This window comes from Lutjanus erythropterus, chromosome 23, assembly GCF_056507025.1.
Source record: "Lutjanus erythropterus isolate fLutEry1 chromosome 23, fLutEry1.hap2, whole genome shotgun sequence".
Lineage (NCBI taxonomy): Eukaryota > Metazoa > Chordata > Actinopteri > Lutjaniformes > Lutjanidae > Lutjanus > Lutjanus erythropterus.
The window spans coordinates 14,222,752-14,237,603 of NC_139339.1; the positions used below are offsets into that span (position 1 = coordinate 14,222,752).

At 40.6% G+C, this 14,852-nt stretch overlaps 1 protein-coding gene across 1 annotated transcript; it reads right to left on the minus strand.

Annotated features, from left to right (window-relative positions):
- Positions 1–389: 389 nt before the first annotated feature.
- lrp10 (low density lipoprotein receptor-related protein 10) lies at positions 390–14,201 on the minus strand. Its single transcript, XM_084711792.1, has 10 exons — positions 14,157–14,201; positions 12,784–12,962; positions 12,576–12,608; positions 10,700–10,844; positions 10,041–10,234; positions 9,304–9,869; positions 8,562–8,998; positions 6,876–7,070; positions 6,151–6,280; positions 390–3,548 (listed from the first exon to the last, which is right to left on the minus strand). The coding sequence occupies exons 2-10, from the start codon at positions 12,830–12,832 to the stop codon at positions 2,901–2,903; spliced, it is 2,397 nt and encodes a 798-aa protein (XP_084567918.1). The 5' UTR covers positions 12,833–12,962; positions 14,157–14,201; the 3' UTR covers positions 390–2,900.
- Positions 14,202–14,852: the final 651 nt, after the last annotated feature.

Below are 14,852 nucleotides of genomic sequence, written 5' to 3' on the forward strand. Positions count from 1 at the left end.
ATAAAACAAATATAAATTCAAGCGTACACTAGAATTATATTTTTGCTGCTTTATCTTTCAATAAGACAGCCTCTTTAGATGAGAAACTGTGGTTTTATAAGCCAAAATACTGCTCTCTCCAAAACCACCAGATTCCATGGGCAAAAACAGTCATTTTACCTTGCAGAACACAGGAGTTGCTGGTCTACTGGTGCTTCAATCTGTTAGTTTTTTTATATTATTACCTGACTTCAGTGAATCTGAATCCAAACCTTTTAAGACACAATGACAGAAACAAATGAACAGACCAGGGCAGTGGCAGACCAGCAACTCATGCTTTCTTCAAGGTAAAATTAGTGTTTTTGCCTATGAAGTCTGGTGGCTTTTGAGAACGTGATATTTGGCTTATATAACAGTGGTTGTCTTGTAGCAATAGTGTTAAAATATTCTAAATATATAATAATATTCTAAATATAGCATTAATTAAAACTGATATGATGACCACCATCTACTGTACATAATACACTGACAGTGGATAACTACCTTATACAAAGCCACTTCAAATAATCTGAACTATCCCCTTAAGAAGAAAGAAAAGAGAAGTAACTTGCTGAAATAAAAACACCATAAAATGTACAATAATACAAATGGCACACCACAAATCTGTTGTGTCAAATTATGACAACATGATCGATTCCCCTCAAGGGTTGAAGATTCAAGTTGAGGTTGTTTTGTGAAGTCAGGGCCCCTCTCAGCACTGGGGCGCCTCATCCTCCTGTGCACACTACACACACACATCCTAAAATCAGGCACCAAAGAGATTGTCTTATGACACATTTGCTTTTGTAGATTACATACATTCACTTGGGAAGGGTACACGTGTGTGTGTGTGTGTACTCAAAACACACAGTTGTGTTGCAATCAATGTGCACTAAAATTAAGGGTCCCAAAAAGTTATTGCCAGCTTGCAGAGTAGACATGCAGTTTTTTTCCCCATGTTATAATAAAGCGACTGATGTGTCGATGCGTGCTGTGATGTGAGAAAACATGTGCCTCCGTGTGTTTAGGTGTGCAGTGTGTATATCAGGAATCATTGACATCTCCTCAAGCCATCTACAGGAAACTCCTCAAAAGGCACTTAAATAGGGGAAATTATTCTTTTTTTTTTCTTTTAATAATCAACCCTTTCTTAATCCCTCCCCCTTGTCCTTTCTGCTCTGTGCTCCAATAACATGAACGAGCTTGATACAAGGCTGAATCTGTCAACATTTCCTGTTTCCTGTACTCAGCTCTGTGTTGAGTACATACTAAGTACTATTAGACTTGTCTATGTTGAAATTTTTTACTTTTAAACTTTAATCAGGGATTCAGAGTGTTATGCTGTACTGCGCTACAGTCTGTTTCAGGAGTATCTGTCAAACCTATAATAAATCTATATAATCAAATCCAAATTTGTGTTAAGATTACTGGCCGACCTGTAGCACAATTATCTCGAGCAGAGCATGCTTAGACATGCAAACCACATCTCCTCTGACTTCTTGCATGTTTTAAAACAGAGAATACCAACTCCTGCCCTCCAACAGACGACTCTGAGTCCCCCACTATTTAAATGTCAGAGGCAGAAGATTTTTTTTGTCTATCCTGTTGCTAAACAAAATCAGTGTGTTGCTAACTGAGATCTGAATCCAAAAGATATAATGTCATCTGTATATTGGTCTTAAATATTTATGGTGTTTTTGTACATTTGTGGAAAGTGTCATATGTGTACTGTGTGTTTAATCTGTGTGTAATCCTGTGAATGAAACTTCCTAGGGATGCAAAATGAATTTCAGTGTATACTGACAAAATTGTATCATATCATAATAGCTAACTAGCTAGCAAAGTATTGACATAAATTAGCTACGTAACTAGCTAGCAGTGAACATTACAGCTACTACAGGGAACGTTCATATTGTGTTGATTTTTGAGGCCCCTGTGGACAAAACATGAGAAAAATCTCTTCTTACTTTAAAAAAAAACTGGCTAGTGTAAGATTTTGTGGGAAAATGTAAACAAAGGCTCTTCCAGTCTGCATACTGCAAATTGTTTCATCTGATTTCAGGAGTCCAACCCAGAGGCTGGCACAAAGAATAACTAAAGAAACAGCCAATCCTCTCATCGATGAGGCATCAGTGTTAAATTGAGACTGTCATAATCAGTTTAAAACTCCTTTAAACTATCCACAAATGTGGTTCTCTCTAGCCCATATCTAAGTAGGAAACAGGAAACAGGAAAGAAGAATTTTAACAGGTTCCACCGGGTACCACATTCACTCAACTATCAGTGGAGCACAAGGCAAAAGGGGGCAGGACTTGCGGGCAATTATCTGTGATATTAACATGAAACTGGATGCAAGTGGCAGAAGTATGTGGAGACAGTCCACATCTACAAACATACTCCACTGTCAATGAAAGACTAAAATGCAAATGCATTCACACAGTTGCAGTCATACAAACACAATATTTTCCATCATGTTGTCTAAAAACTAACTCATTCAATCTGACAGTAGCCTGCCTCAGTTTCTGGATAGGGAAGATTCTTCTGTGCAAAAGTTTACCTTCAATGTGCAGCCTAGCACTCATTAAGTGCACATCCAATACTCACCTACACTTACTCTCAAACATACTGTATGTCAGCCATGCTGCTCATCTAAAACTTTCTCAAGGAGGTCTTTTTTTAAAAAAAATGGTCAAATACTTGATTCCATAAGTCAACAAATCCAACTCAATTTCAAAAGGCACCAGACTTGCACAGTGAGGGTGAGTCTCGCCGTGGGTCACTCCTGTGCTTAAGTTCAAACAAATGTGGAAAGACTGGGTTTATCAGTGGGTGGAGGAAACAAAGGAGGGGCGTGGGGGTAGTGGGTGCTTGGGGGAAGTCATTCAGGTGAGCATGGGTACATCATCCTCTGAGGTGGTGTCTTCAGACAGGGGGATAAGCAGCACCTCGTCATCTGAGGAAGACGAGGAGAAAGAAGGGGACGCAGAGAGGGGCATGGAATTGGTGGAGGATGAGGAGGAGGATGGTGAGGCTCTGAAGAGGGAGATGCTCAGGCCCAGCGTGTGGAAGATGGAGGCCAGAGATGGGCTGCTGGGGGGGACGGCGACAGGAGGAGTGTGGGGAGTGACTGAGGGCGGAGCTGGGGGAGCGTAGGGAGGTGGAGGTGGAGACACAACAGGTGGTGGCAGTGGCAGTAGAGGGGGCTGCGCTTCCTGCTGTTGCTGCCGTTGCTCTGACTGAGACAACAAGCCGAGTTTTTGTGGCACTGGCTGGTTGACCGCCTCCACGGCTGATGAAGAGCTCGTGGGAGTGGAGTGAGCCGGTTCCTGACCAGGAGGAGCCGCGTCTGACTGCTGCTGGCTGGCGCTTGACGCCTGACTCGGCCTGGAGGGTGGCCTGGGGATTAGGCCCCACCTCCTCATGCGGCGAACAGCTCGGCGGACGAATCGGGGCCTGCGTCTGCGATGTGGGGAGTTGGCGGCGTCCTGACGGAGGAGCTGGAGTATTCCCCTTAGAGAAAGAGACGAGGTCTAACGGGGAGGATGTAAAGAGTACAAATCAGTTAAAATACTTGTTTAATATCCAACCTGTTATTAAATCATTTGAAATACCAAAATACAATCCTAATTCCAAATAAGTTGGAAAACTATGTAAAACATAAATAAAAACAGAATGCAGGGATTTGCAAAAACCTTTTTGAGCTATATTCAATTAAATACAGTAAAAAGACAAGATACTTAAATTTTAAACTGATAAATTTTAGTGTTTTTTGTAAATGTACGCTGTGTGAATTTGATGCCTGCAACATGTTTCAAAAACATTGGGAAAGGTTGATGTTTACCACTGTGATACATCACTTTTTTGTGTAACACTCAGTAAGGAATTAGGACCCAAGGACACTAATCATTGAAGTTTGCTTGATATACAACTTCAGTGGCTCAATAGATCAGGGTCTCTGTTGTTGAATTCTGGTCTGACAGATCTGGACTGCAGGCAGGTGAGTCTATTACCTGAACTCTTCTACCATGAAGCCTCACTGTTGTAACGTGCAGACTGTTTTGGCATTGTCTTGTTGAAATAAGCAGGGACGTCCCTGAAAAAGAAGTTGTCTGGATGGTAGCACGTGTTGCTCCAAAATCTGTATGTATCAGGATTAATGGGGACTTCACAGATTTGACAGTTAGCCATGATGTCATGGGCATTAACACACTGCCACATCACCACAGACGATGGCTTCTGAAGTTAGAGCTGGTAACAGTGTGGATGGTCTTTTTCCTCTTTAGCCTGGAGGTGTTTTTTAGAGTTGCACAACTTGTCTTTTGTTGCCCTTAAAATGTGTTGCAGGTATCAAATCAGAATGAGTGTATACTTACAAAAAACAATAAAGTCTATTAAATATTTTGGCTTTGTAATTTATTCAACTGAATAAAAGTCAAAAAGCATTTGCCAATCATTGCATTTCATTTTCAATTTACATTTTGCACAGTATCCCAACTATTTTGGAGTCAGGGTTACAATATTCACAAGACTTGGTTCCAAATTTAGGGGCAGAGTAGGTAACTTGGCCAAAATCCCATCAGACAGAACAGACTTTGTTTTAAACACTTAATCCCTCAGCTGCCGTTGCCTCAGTTGTCCTCACCAACTAATAATAAAGCACCTTAGTGTGAACCTGCATGGTAACAGCACTTTAGCTCCATCTTAACACTCTTCCTACTTCAGCCCACACAGTCTGCCAGGGATTAATGGCGCTGCTGAAGTGGACTTAAAGACAAATAAACAAGGAATACTATAGATGACAGTGTACTCAGTGTGGCTGAAGAGTCGAGGCATGAGCAACTGAACAATGTGACCTCTTTAGCCATGAATGAATATATTGTCAAACCTCCCCATTTTCAGTTTATAAGACATGGGGTTTTCACACCAACTCCAATCTCTATTATGGTCGTTTACAAGGGAGGAGTTTGTCAGGCCGAGGGCTTTAAGATGATTTCATGGCGATAGAAGGCAAATAAGTATGTGTCAGTGTTAAAAACTGGACAGAAGACAGTTGGTATCAGTATTGGGTCAGATTGGCTGGTGATTTTGATTAAAAAAAAAATCTCATTGCGATTATTTTGACTAATACTGCAACTGCAATATGATTTTGATGTTAGCTGGAATTATGTACCATTATTCTCATTTTCACTGGAAAAACATTTAAATGATTATGGTGTGATTTTTGCAGGGATCTGTACCAAACAAACATGTCTTCAGTTGAACAGTTGAACAAACGATGTCAGAACTAACAAATTCCTGTTTACATTAGATCACCAGGCATAATTGGAGTGAGCCTGGCCTCAAAATAAATTTTTAAAACACACTTTTTCCACCTGAAGCGTCTCACACAGAGGCTCTGACAATGAAAGACACATCAACCCATGGCTACAAAGAAGGGTGCCAGATCCTCTTTACCAGCCTGCACTAGGGTTGGGCAACTGGACAAATATATTGTCTGTCGACGATGGGCTGAACCATCGCTGATTGCTTGTTTTGGCCAATTTTTAGGGCGATATTTGTTATTTTATTTTACTAATGTAATAGTCTGCAGAGTGACAGCCTCTGCTCTGCACTACGCTCTCATCCAGTGGCGCAGTACACACCCACTCAGCCAACCATGAGTGCGCTGAGCTGGGTGAAGAGTGAACAGCTTGCAGAATTAGACTCTTTGCACTCTTTTCACGCAGTGAATTAAGGATTTATTTTGACCAAACCAGAGTTGGTGATTGTTGGAAGACTGGAGAGACCAACAAAGACTGTCGAGTTAAAATTAAGTGTGTTTTCCGAGGCATTAACAAGGCAAGTAAGGTCGTCTTATTTTGAGAGGAGCTTTAATTCAGAAGGTGTTTCAGGTTCCATTATTGATTCAAATGTGAATGGTACCCAACACTAGTATTGAGCAATAATTTCCTATACAATATACCCAAATTAAAAAAGGTGTGGTACTTGACAGGATACTCTAGACTAGACCACATCAGTAGCTCCAAAACCTGAATGACCATGAATTTACTGATTATCAAATACATGAAAAAACTTCAACACTGTGCACCCCTGCAGGCAGATTCTAGTTTCTGTGGTGCCCTTTTCTCTCACCTCATTGGGGTTTTCTGTGGGGAAGTCCTCCACTGGGGGGATGATGCCCTGGGCGATCAGTTGACCGTAGGAGGGAGGAGCCTGCTGCTGGATCAGCTCCGCTTCCTGGCGGCTAATTGGAGCAAACAAGCTGCCAGAAAAACAGACACGTTTAGATGCACTCATGCACAGACAAACTACCAGCACATTTTGTTATGAAGCACCAGTCTTTTTTATATATATATTTATTTATCTTTTATAGCTACTCCTCAATGTTTTATTATTATGATAGTTGATGTTTTCACTTCATTAAAAAAAAAGTACTGTGCATGCAATTTTTAGAGGAGTTCACATGACATAACCCACTTTGGCTGAGACACATTTTACGAGGGAAATTCACACTTTATAACAACAACCTGGTAGTTCTTAGAAAGAGAGGAGTACACAGTGTCCTGGCTGTTTTGTGGGAGGCTCTGCTATGTGTTTAAAAAGTGCAGTCTGGTCGTGCTGGCAACAACTGGAAGTAGTAATATGGGAAACAAACTTGCAAATCACTACCTCAGATTATTAGCACAAAACCTTACTGAGGCAACACTCATCATAAGAAGTCCCTATTATGCTCCAAAGGCTAGTGGAAAGTGAAAATAAAAAAACAGCTAATCCAGTAGAATTATAATCATTATAATAATATAATAATTATAATTCCTTTGCTTACAACTGTGATGAGAAGTAGGAAATGTAGTTACCTGTACTCCCTGGTCCTGAGCGAGTACAGTTTACAGGTGCAGCCCATCGCGATGACCAGCAGAAGCCCACAGACCAGGCTGCCCACTGTTGCCGCGGTGATGACCTTGCGGGGCAGGATGACGGTGCAGTTGAGCTCATCAGTTCCGTCCTTGCAGTCCACCTGGCCGTCACAGCGCCAGCTCTCAAACACACACCTGCAGATGGGACAATGGGCCATTTGTGAGTGAGAGCGTCCAGGAATAACTCAGGACAGAGATTCAGTTTCACGTGAAGCAGCATCCAATAATAACACCACAAGATTGTAAACCAGTTTCATGATTAGATACTAATAACATCTAATAGTATCAGACTGTCTTAAAGGTTTTTTGTTTCATAATTTTAGAAATTAATAAGTTGAAAAAATAAATTGCTCATGTTTTTCATGATCCTTATCAATATCACACTATAAATCACTAATGTTTTTCAATGAGCATGTGAATAATGAATTAAAAATTATCATTCTCTTTCTGTCTAAGAATTATAACTGATAGAATACACAATTTTCTTGCCCTCTCCTCTATTTCTCTCTATGCACACACTAAAACTTGAACTTGAAAATAATGATGCATCACACACTACAGGACCTTATTAAGATTATATTAGCTGATTTTAAATCGGTCAATGGCCAGCCATTTGGTGCATCCCTAGTTTCATCCAGCTGTTTTTCCACAGGTAAACTGAAACCGTTCTAATGATTATGCAGAGTGATTGCAGTCAGCTCAAATAACCACAATCAGGCAATTATATAATAACTGTAACAGGCCTACCCACAATATACAGACTGAGACTGAGTTTATGCCTCATACTTCAGAAAAATCAATTTAAATTCTTAGATGGTCACATTTCTGCACACACCCTCTGACTCACACACACTGAAGACACACCATGCCCTGATACTTCACTAACCTGACCACAATGAAGACACACACTACATAAAAACAAAACAGCAGCTGAGCAGCTACTAAATGGACCCTGGAGAGAGACTATTTTGTCAACTGCTGATTCCAAGGTCAAGGATTAAAAAAAAAAAAGTCATACTGTAAGGTCAATATACTGGCACTAGTTTTCTCATTCCACTATTACTTTGTGTTTTAATGCATCCCATGATATGCTTTTATGTTTTGAGCCCTTTCTATCAAAATTTATGTTATCTTATATTTATAAAATCAGAGCATATCTTTTGCTGAGCTACAATAAAATTTTGGTGGCAAAAAAATAATTTTGCAGCACTCACTTTTGAGTCAAAATGGATAAGAAGTGCTAGAGGTGCTCCTAAAAAGACTGAACATCTACAACTACAGATACAGACTGTGAATTTCTACAACTACAGATACAGACTGTGAATTTCTACAACTACAGATACAGACTGTGAATTTCCTCAGTGTATGATCAATTAAGTTTATCTTATCTTGCATAACAAGTGAGAAAGCTGAATCTGCCAGACCATGTTACACAATCAACAGCTCCAGAACAAAGTCTAAATGGACCTTGAAGTGAGACTGTTTTGTAAAAATACAGTTTAACATTGAACCTCAGGTTTAGCTCATGTCTGATGCTACTGCACTGAACACATGAGAACAAAAATGAGACAATTGTCCTCTCATAACCAGAGACAGGTTTTCAGTCTGAATATCTCACATACTGACCTGTCACTGTCACAATGAAAGGTCCCCGGCTGACACACGGTGCAGTCCCTCTCATCGCTGCCGTCAGCGCAGTACAGCTGGTAGTTGCATCTCTCTGTGACTGGGTAACACACTGGTCTGCCAGCAAAGTGACTGGACGCCACCGTTCTCTGCCCTGACACCCCACAGGCAAACTGATTCAGACTGCAGCCCCTGCAACCCTCCTCGTCCTTCCCCGTCTCTGGACAGTCCCATTTCCCATCACAGCGCTGCTCCTGAGTAAAGCAACCTCCTGCTGCTCCCCCGCACCGGCCCTCCCAAGGGGGGCAGTAAGTGCCAACATGGAATGTGGCGTTGAAGCCGCTCCCCTCTGAGCCAGGGAGAGTCTCATAAGTCAATGACAGCAAGCCAGTGTGGGATTCGACTTGGACTGATTTGTAATTGGAGGCGCTAGTGATCTGTCAAAATGCAGGAAGAGAACAGTTACCAAAGGGTCTTTTAGAATACTTTCTTTAAAAGAAAGAAAGAATAACAATGCAGGTTGTAATAAATGCGTGTATTAATTTTTATATGAAAGGCTACTACAGGCAGTTTTTAACTGGTTATAAAGCAGTCTCAATTTACTTTCCTTTACTTTCATCCGAAGGGGCCTCTACAATCAACAAAATATGAAAGTTCCTTGTAGCTTTAATAATTATCATATCAACTTATTTTGTGATACATTTTTCAGCTATGTTGCCCAGCCCTCACTCAAGAAACTCACAATTTTAATCACGTCTCCTTTGCCTTGCTCTCTGTTGTACACGGTGAGTCTGTCCCCGGGCCCCAGCACCAGCTGCTGCAGGTCCAGTCTCAGTGGCCTTGAGTCCTGAGGGTCCAGAGTCCAAACGCAGAACATTGCAGGGCCCCGGGTGGCTGGAGGAGAGAAGGTCCCATAGAAGGTCTGGTGGAGGCCTCCGCAGGGCCACTCGATGGGAGTGGGCGTTACAGCGAGCTCCCTGTGAGTCTGAGGCTGCACTCGGTCCACCTGGGCCTCCTCCTCCGCCCTCTCTTTCAACAGCGCCCACAGATCAGTCTCTGTATCTCTGTCAGGTTTCTCAACTACAACCTTATTGTGGTTCTTCTCAGTCTCTGATTTGACCTCTTCTTCCTCTGTGTTGCCGTACTTTGGGGGTTCTGGGGTTTCCTCCTCTGCGTCACAGCCCTGTTCATCTGTGCCGAGGCCAGGGCCTTCACCAAGACACTCCACCTGGCCGTTACAATGCCAAGAGAGAGGAAGGCAACGGCCTCCCAGGCACTCAAAGGATGTAACGGGGCATTCACCAGTGTCTGGATAAGTTGAAACAAAACGAGATAAGAGATATAGAGATGAATTAAAATTCTTCTTGTCCTAAGATGAACTGGAACTTGCAGAAAAAATGCAGAGCCACATTTAAATACTGTTCTCATTTACAAAAACTGACAAACTTTACAAAGAAAAATAACACAATTCTCACATACCTCTGGCGTAGTTCAAGAGAAAAGATGATACAGGGAACAGATGTGGGAGGAAATGATGCGTCACTGTAATATTTCCCCCTGGGAACTCTATTGGTTGGGGCAACTTGGAACCACAAAGGACAACCGGCTCCCCACCAGCTGATGATTTTATAGACACCCATTCCTTTCTACAGCGCACCGAGAATTGGGAAAAGCTGCAAAAGGATTTAGAGTAAAATCAGTGAAAACAGACACTCCATTGTGTAAAAATACAAGGAGAAAAAGCAACACTTTTGAGACAATAGTTAGACAAAACAAATTGTCAACTGTCAGAAATAAATGATAGCTATCTGTTTAATATCTCCTAGAACATTTATCCACATAGTCCACTCCTAAGCTATTCATAACATTACATCCTCAACACAGAATATGATCAGGCAACATCTGGTTCTGCATTTTCCATACAGCAAGAACATTTAATGCTTCAAACGGCTGGTCTCACTGTAATATCCGCATAGTAATAAGTTCAATTCGGGGTATTATTATCCCACAGGGCATCTGATTTACAGCTAATGATTAGGGGCAAATTATTTACTGTCTTCATCTACCGTGATATTTAGGAAGAAAGATTCAAAGCAAGGACCTGTGTATCTGGTATTTCAAATGCAAAGTGCTCTTACCTGAGAACAATAGGTTCTCCTTCTGAACCCTTGATAATCCAGCAGTCATATGTAGGGCCGAAGCGGTAGGACCAGCTGTGGTAGGCAGAACTCCTGAGCTCTCCGACTTTACTGTCTAAGACCTGAAGGGGATGCCCACAGCGGACTGAAAAACAGAAAGACAAAGGAGTGACTGTTATGAAGCTGAGAAATAGCTCGAGCTTTTGAAGTTTTATGTGATTGTGTGTGGTGTTAAACATGTGAGATGTTGATAAAAATGAAGTGAAAAACGCTTTTGCTTAAAACTTTAATTCTTCACACCAATTTGGCTAAATGTCATCATACTACTGTTAAATATGATCTGCTCTGACTGACATCTACTGTTATCATCACTACGATACGCTGGCTGTGTTTCATTAGTCCCTCAATATGCCCTTGTCCACTTCCCCTCAGGGGAATTCCCGTCACAATCATACATGTCTTTCCATTTGTCTGAAAAACTGAAATGAACTTGGTGGGATCAACCCGAAGGGGGCTGAATCTAGTCAACAATGACGATCACTCCTGAGTGTATATCACCCACAACAAATAGCAGTTTTTAATAATTTTAGTGACAGTACATATTAATCAACATTTCAAGCATAGCAAAAAAATGCTGTTTTTCATTATATCATAAACCCAAATCGACAACAGTTAGAACAGTGATAATCATGGTGCAGACCAAAACTGATAGTGCTAAATGAGAAACTGATGTAGCTCTTAACTGATTGAAGAAGACGCTTGTGCTTCATTGAAATTAGTCTGCAGGTCTTTCTGATGATTTGCAAAAAGCATAACACTGAGCAACAACTGGCAGTCGACCCATGATAGTTTGGGCTCAAAGTGAACAAGGGCAAGTGTGTTCCTCCCCTGCCGATAATCTCCAACACCATTTTTACACCAAAATTTGCACATATATGCAAATGTGTGTAAACCTTCTAAAATTAGGCGATTGACTCTTGTCCCATTACCAGTTGATGAGTTTGCCTTTGTCTTTTTTTTCTGATGCGCACTAGAAAACTGAGATTCAACTCACGTGAGCAGAGGGAAAGGCATTTTTAAAACTTCTAACTGAATCTCTGTGGTCTGAAGTTTAGTCTCTCTCCTGTGTCACTGAATACCTGCACTTTCAAGTATCTGCTTTATTTTACTATTACACATTTACACATTCTCTTTCAGCTGCAGAGGAATCATGTTAAGCTACTGCTGATAAAAATCCAAAATTTTCTGATTTTGCTGCATCATAGTAAAAGCCTAATAAAAGCTGATAACAACATGACAGAGGACTTACCGTGAAGAATTTATGGGAAGTAAAACATTTATACACCATTCAGCCACTTAACTTATCACTACACAAAGACACATTCAAGCAGAAGCAAACTGCACTGTGCTGATGAACTGAGTCAGACAACCCATGTTTAAAGGGGCAAAAGAGGCAACAAGCCTTCACTGCCTCCACCAAAAAAGGGGGAAAATAGCATGTCCACCCTGGTATTGTGTTTACATTATGCTGATCAGAGCTGGGGTCAATAAATACCTGTAACTACTGCATGTCATTTGACCCCAGAATGAATGCCAATTGTCCCCCTTCTCACTGAAGACAAAAGTCGGATGTTAGCAGGTGCCAGTGGGTTTTTTGTCCATTGTAAAAGGGGTTTAAGTAGACTCCATTTAATGTAAGCTGTTATATCATACGAAGGGGCTGAGGGGAAGTGAATGAGAGGGAGCTGGAACTACTAATAAAATGCAGGGATTGTGGGTTAGAGAAAAGTTTGTAACAAAACGTGACACTGTAAATCCTTTCATGACATCCACATTCACAACATGAGACAAAGTGGCAACTAGTGTGTCTCCTTACCAGAGCAGAGGGCAGACTCAAAACGGCTGCATGCTAGGGAGGAAATAAGCAAAAACAGAATGAGTCAAGCAGGTGTTTTATCTCTGACAGGGATCGTAAACTACGCATTTCATAAGAAGTGCAAACATGTTGTTTGCCAAATAAATGTTAAGTAGTCACCTTAGATAGATGCACAAATGGTCACTAATGAATGCGTGAATTTACTCACCTGTTAGAGTGAAAACTAGGAGGGCACAGAGGTTGTAAGTGACTGTCATTGTGGTTAATGCTTCTCCTCAAAAATGCTGGAAATTACTTTTGTTTTTTTGAAAACTGTGGTCTTAAAAGAATAAAAAAAAAATGTCATAGAGGCGCCATTTTAGGAGGTTTTGCTCAGGAAGACTTCACCTGCAGAGTGAAAGAAAAGGAGATGAATGAGGTAGGGCAGCAACTAACAATTATTTGCAATATCAATTAATCTATACATTACACTCTAAATTAATTGTTAAATCGTTTAGTCCATAAAATGCCAGATAATTGTGAAAATGTCCATCCAAGTCTCTCAAAGTCCAAGGAGATGTCTTCAGTAATTTTCTCAATCAAAAAATATTAAATATTTTCTGGTTGCAGCTCCTTAAATGTAAGGATATGATGGTTTTTGACATTTCTGATAGTAAACGAGGTTTCTTTGGGTTTTGGACTGTTGGTTGGACAAAAGATGAAATTTGAAGACGTCACACTCTAAATTTGAGAACTACACAATCTTAAATGAATACTAGTTTGTCTTATCTTATTCAAATACATTTCTGAGACTCCTAATTCCTTTTGTAAACATCTAAGTACGGCACTTTGTTTCAAACAATGCTGGTTCATCTGCCTACTTTACACATTTTAAAGTTATATTGTCAGATTGATCAGTCAAAACCTAATCTTTTTTTTTAACTAATTTTACTGAACTGGTACTTAACTCGGGGTCAGTTACTCTGTCGCCAACATACAGTGAGCAAGGATCAACACAGTAGTATCCATATTTAGTCCAATACTGTTACATTCCCGGGCAGGAAAGCAATACGACATGGTTGTCTTGAAGTTGAACACTGCGTACTCAAAAACACAACACACACACACAGAGCGATTTCCTTCCTATAATCTCCTCAACAATAACGCCAAGAGCGCTAGCATTTCCGAGATTAAATCCTCGCCAAACAAACCGTTTCAAAGTCTTTATCTTATTCCCAGTAAAGTAAAACTATAATGATCTAGAGTCTTGGTCGATTAATACATCGGTTTGTTACCTACAAGTTTAGATAATGCCCTGAGATAGCGTTTGGATATAGTTTCGGTTTGCAGGAGTAGCAGCTCGTCGTATTCAGTCACAGGAGCTTTAACAGCTAACTGTTAGCTTCCTGCCGAGCTAACTGCTAACGCTAACATCCTGACTTGTGTCTTCGTTAAGACGCTTTTTCTAGGCGACGACACCACAAAAAGAGATTTCCGAGAAAAACGTGGAGGGTTTTACTAACCAAAGATATCACAATATTGAAGCCAGACGCGACAACAACATAGGAAAATGACAAAAAGGACAGGAGACGCGTACATTACCATGTTAGTCGGCCTCTCTTGTTGACAAGTTCTGATCCACTTCCGTATATTTTAGCTGATGACGGGAGGGGGCGGGGCTTAAATGTCTCACCCGTTTATAGCTTAAAACTTCACCTAATGTGTTTTTTTTCCTTCACACTCAAAGTTTTACACTGAATTTATTCACGTCACTGCAATTCATATATTCATATATGTCCATACTGGACGACTAAAGTCTAATAGCAGTTATGATGAAATTTTTCTTTTTAAACACAAGATGTCACTGTCGGCTCACACACATACACATCAGTTTTAATTCACAAAATTAGGGGCCTTCAGGGCTAAAAATACAAAAGTAACTGAGTGCATTTAATTAAGTACTGTGCTTAGTTATTTACAGTACAGCATTTCCTTTTTATGTTACTTAATCCATTTTTACTCCACTTTCACTACATTTCAGCCTGGGAAGAAAAAGTATCCAGAGCTTTTCTCCTCCAGACACTTCAAAATATATCAAATTGCTTTAAAGCACATTAGAGTAAAGCATCTTTATAACCAGCTTAAGTTGTGCTGTTTAAATCAGAACTCAGACTCTTCTTTCAAACACTGTTGTCACTTTGGCATGGAGGTATAAAGCAGCTGAACTTATAATACACAACGTCTGCCCCTTATAATACTTAGAATACTCAACTTATCAGTACAACTAATAAATAAATT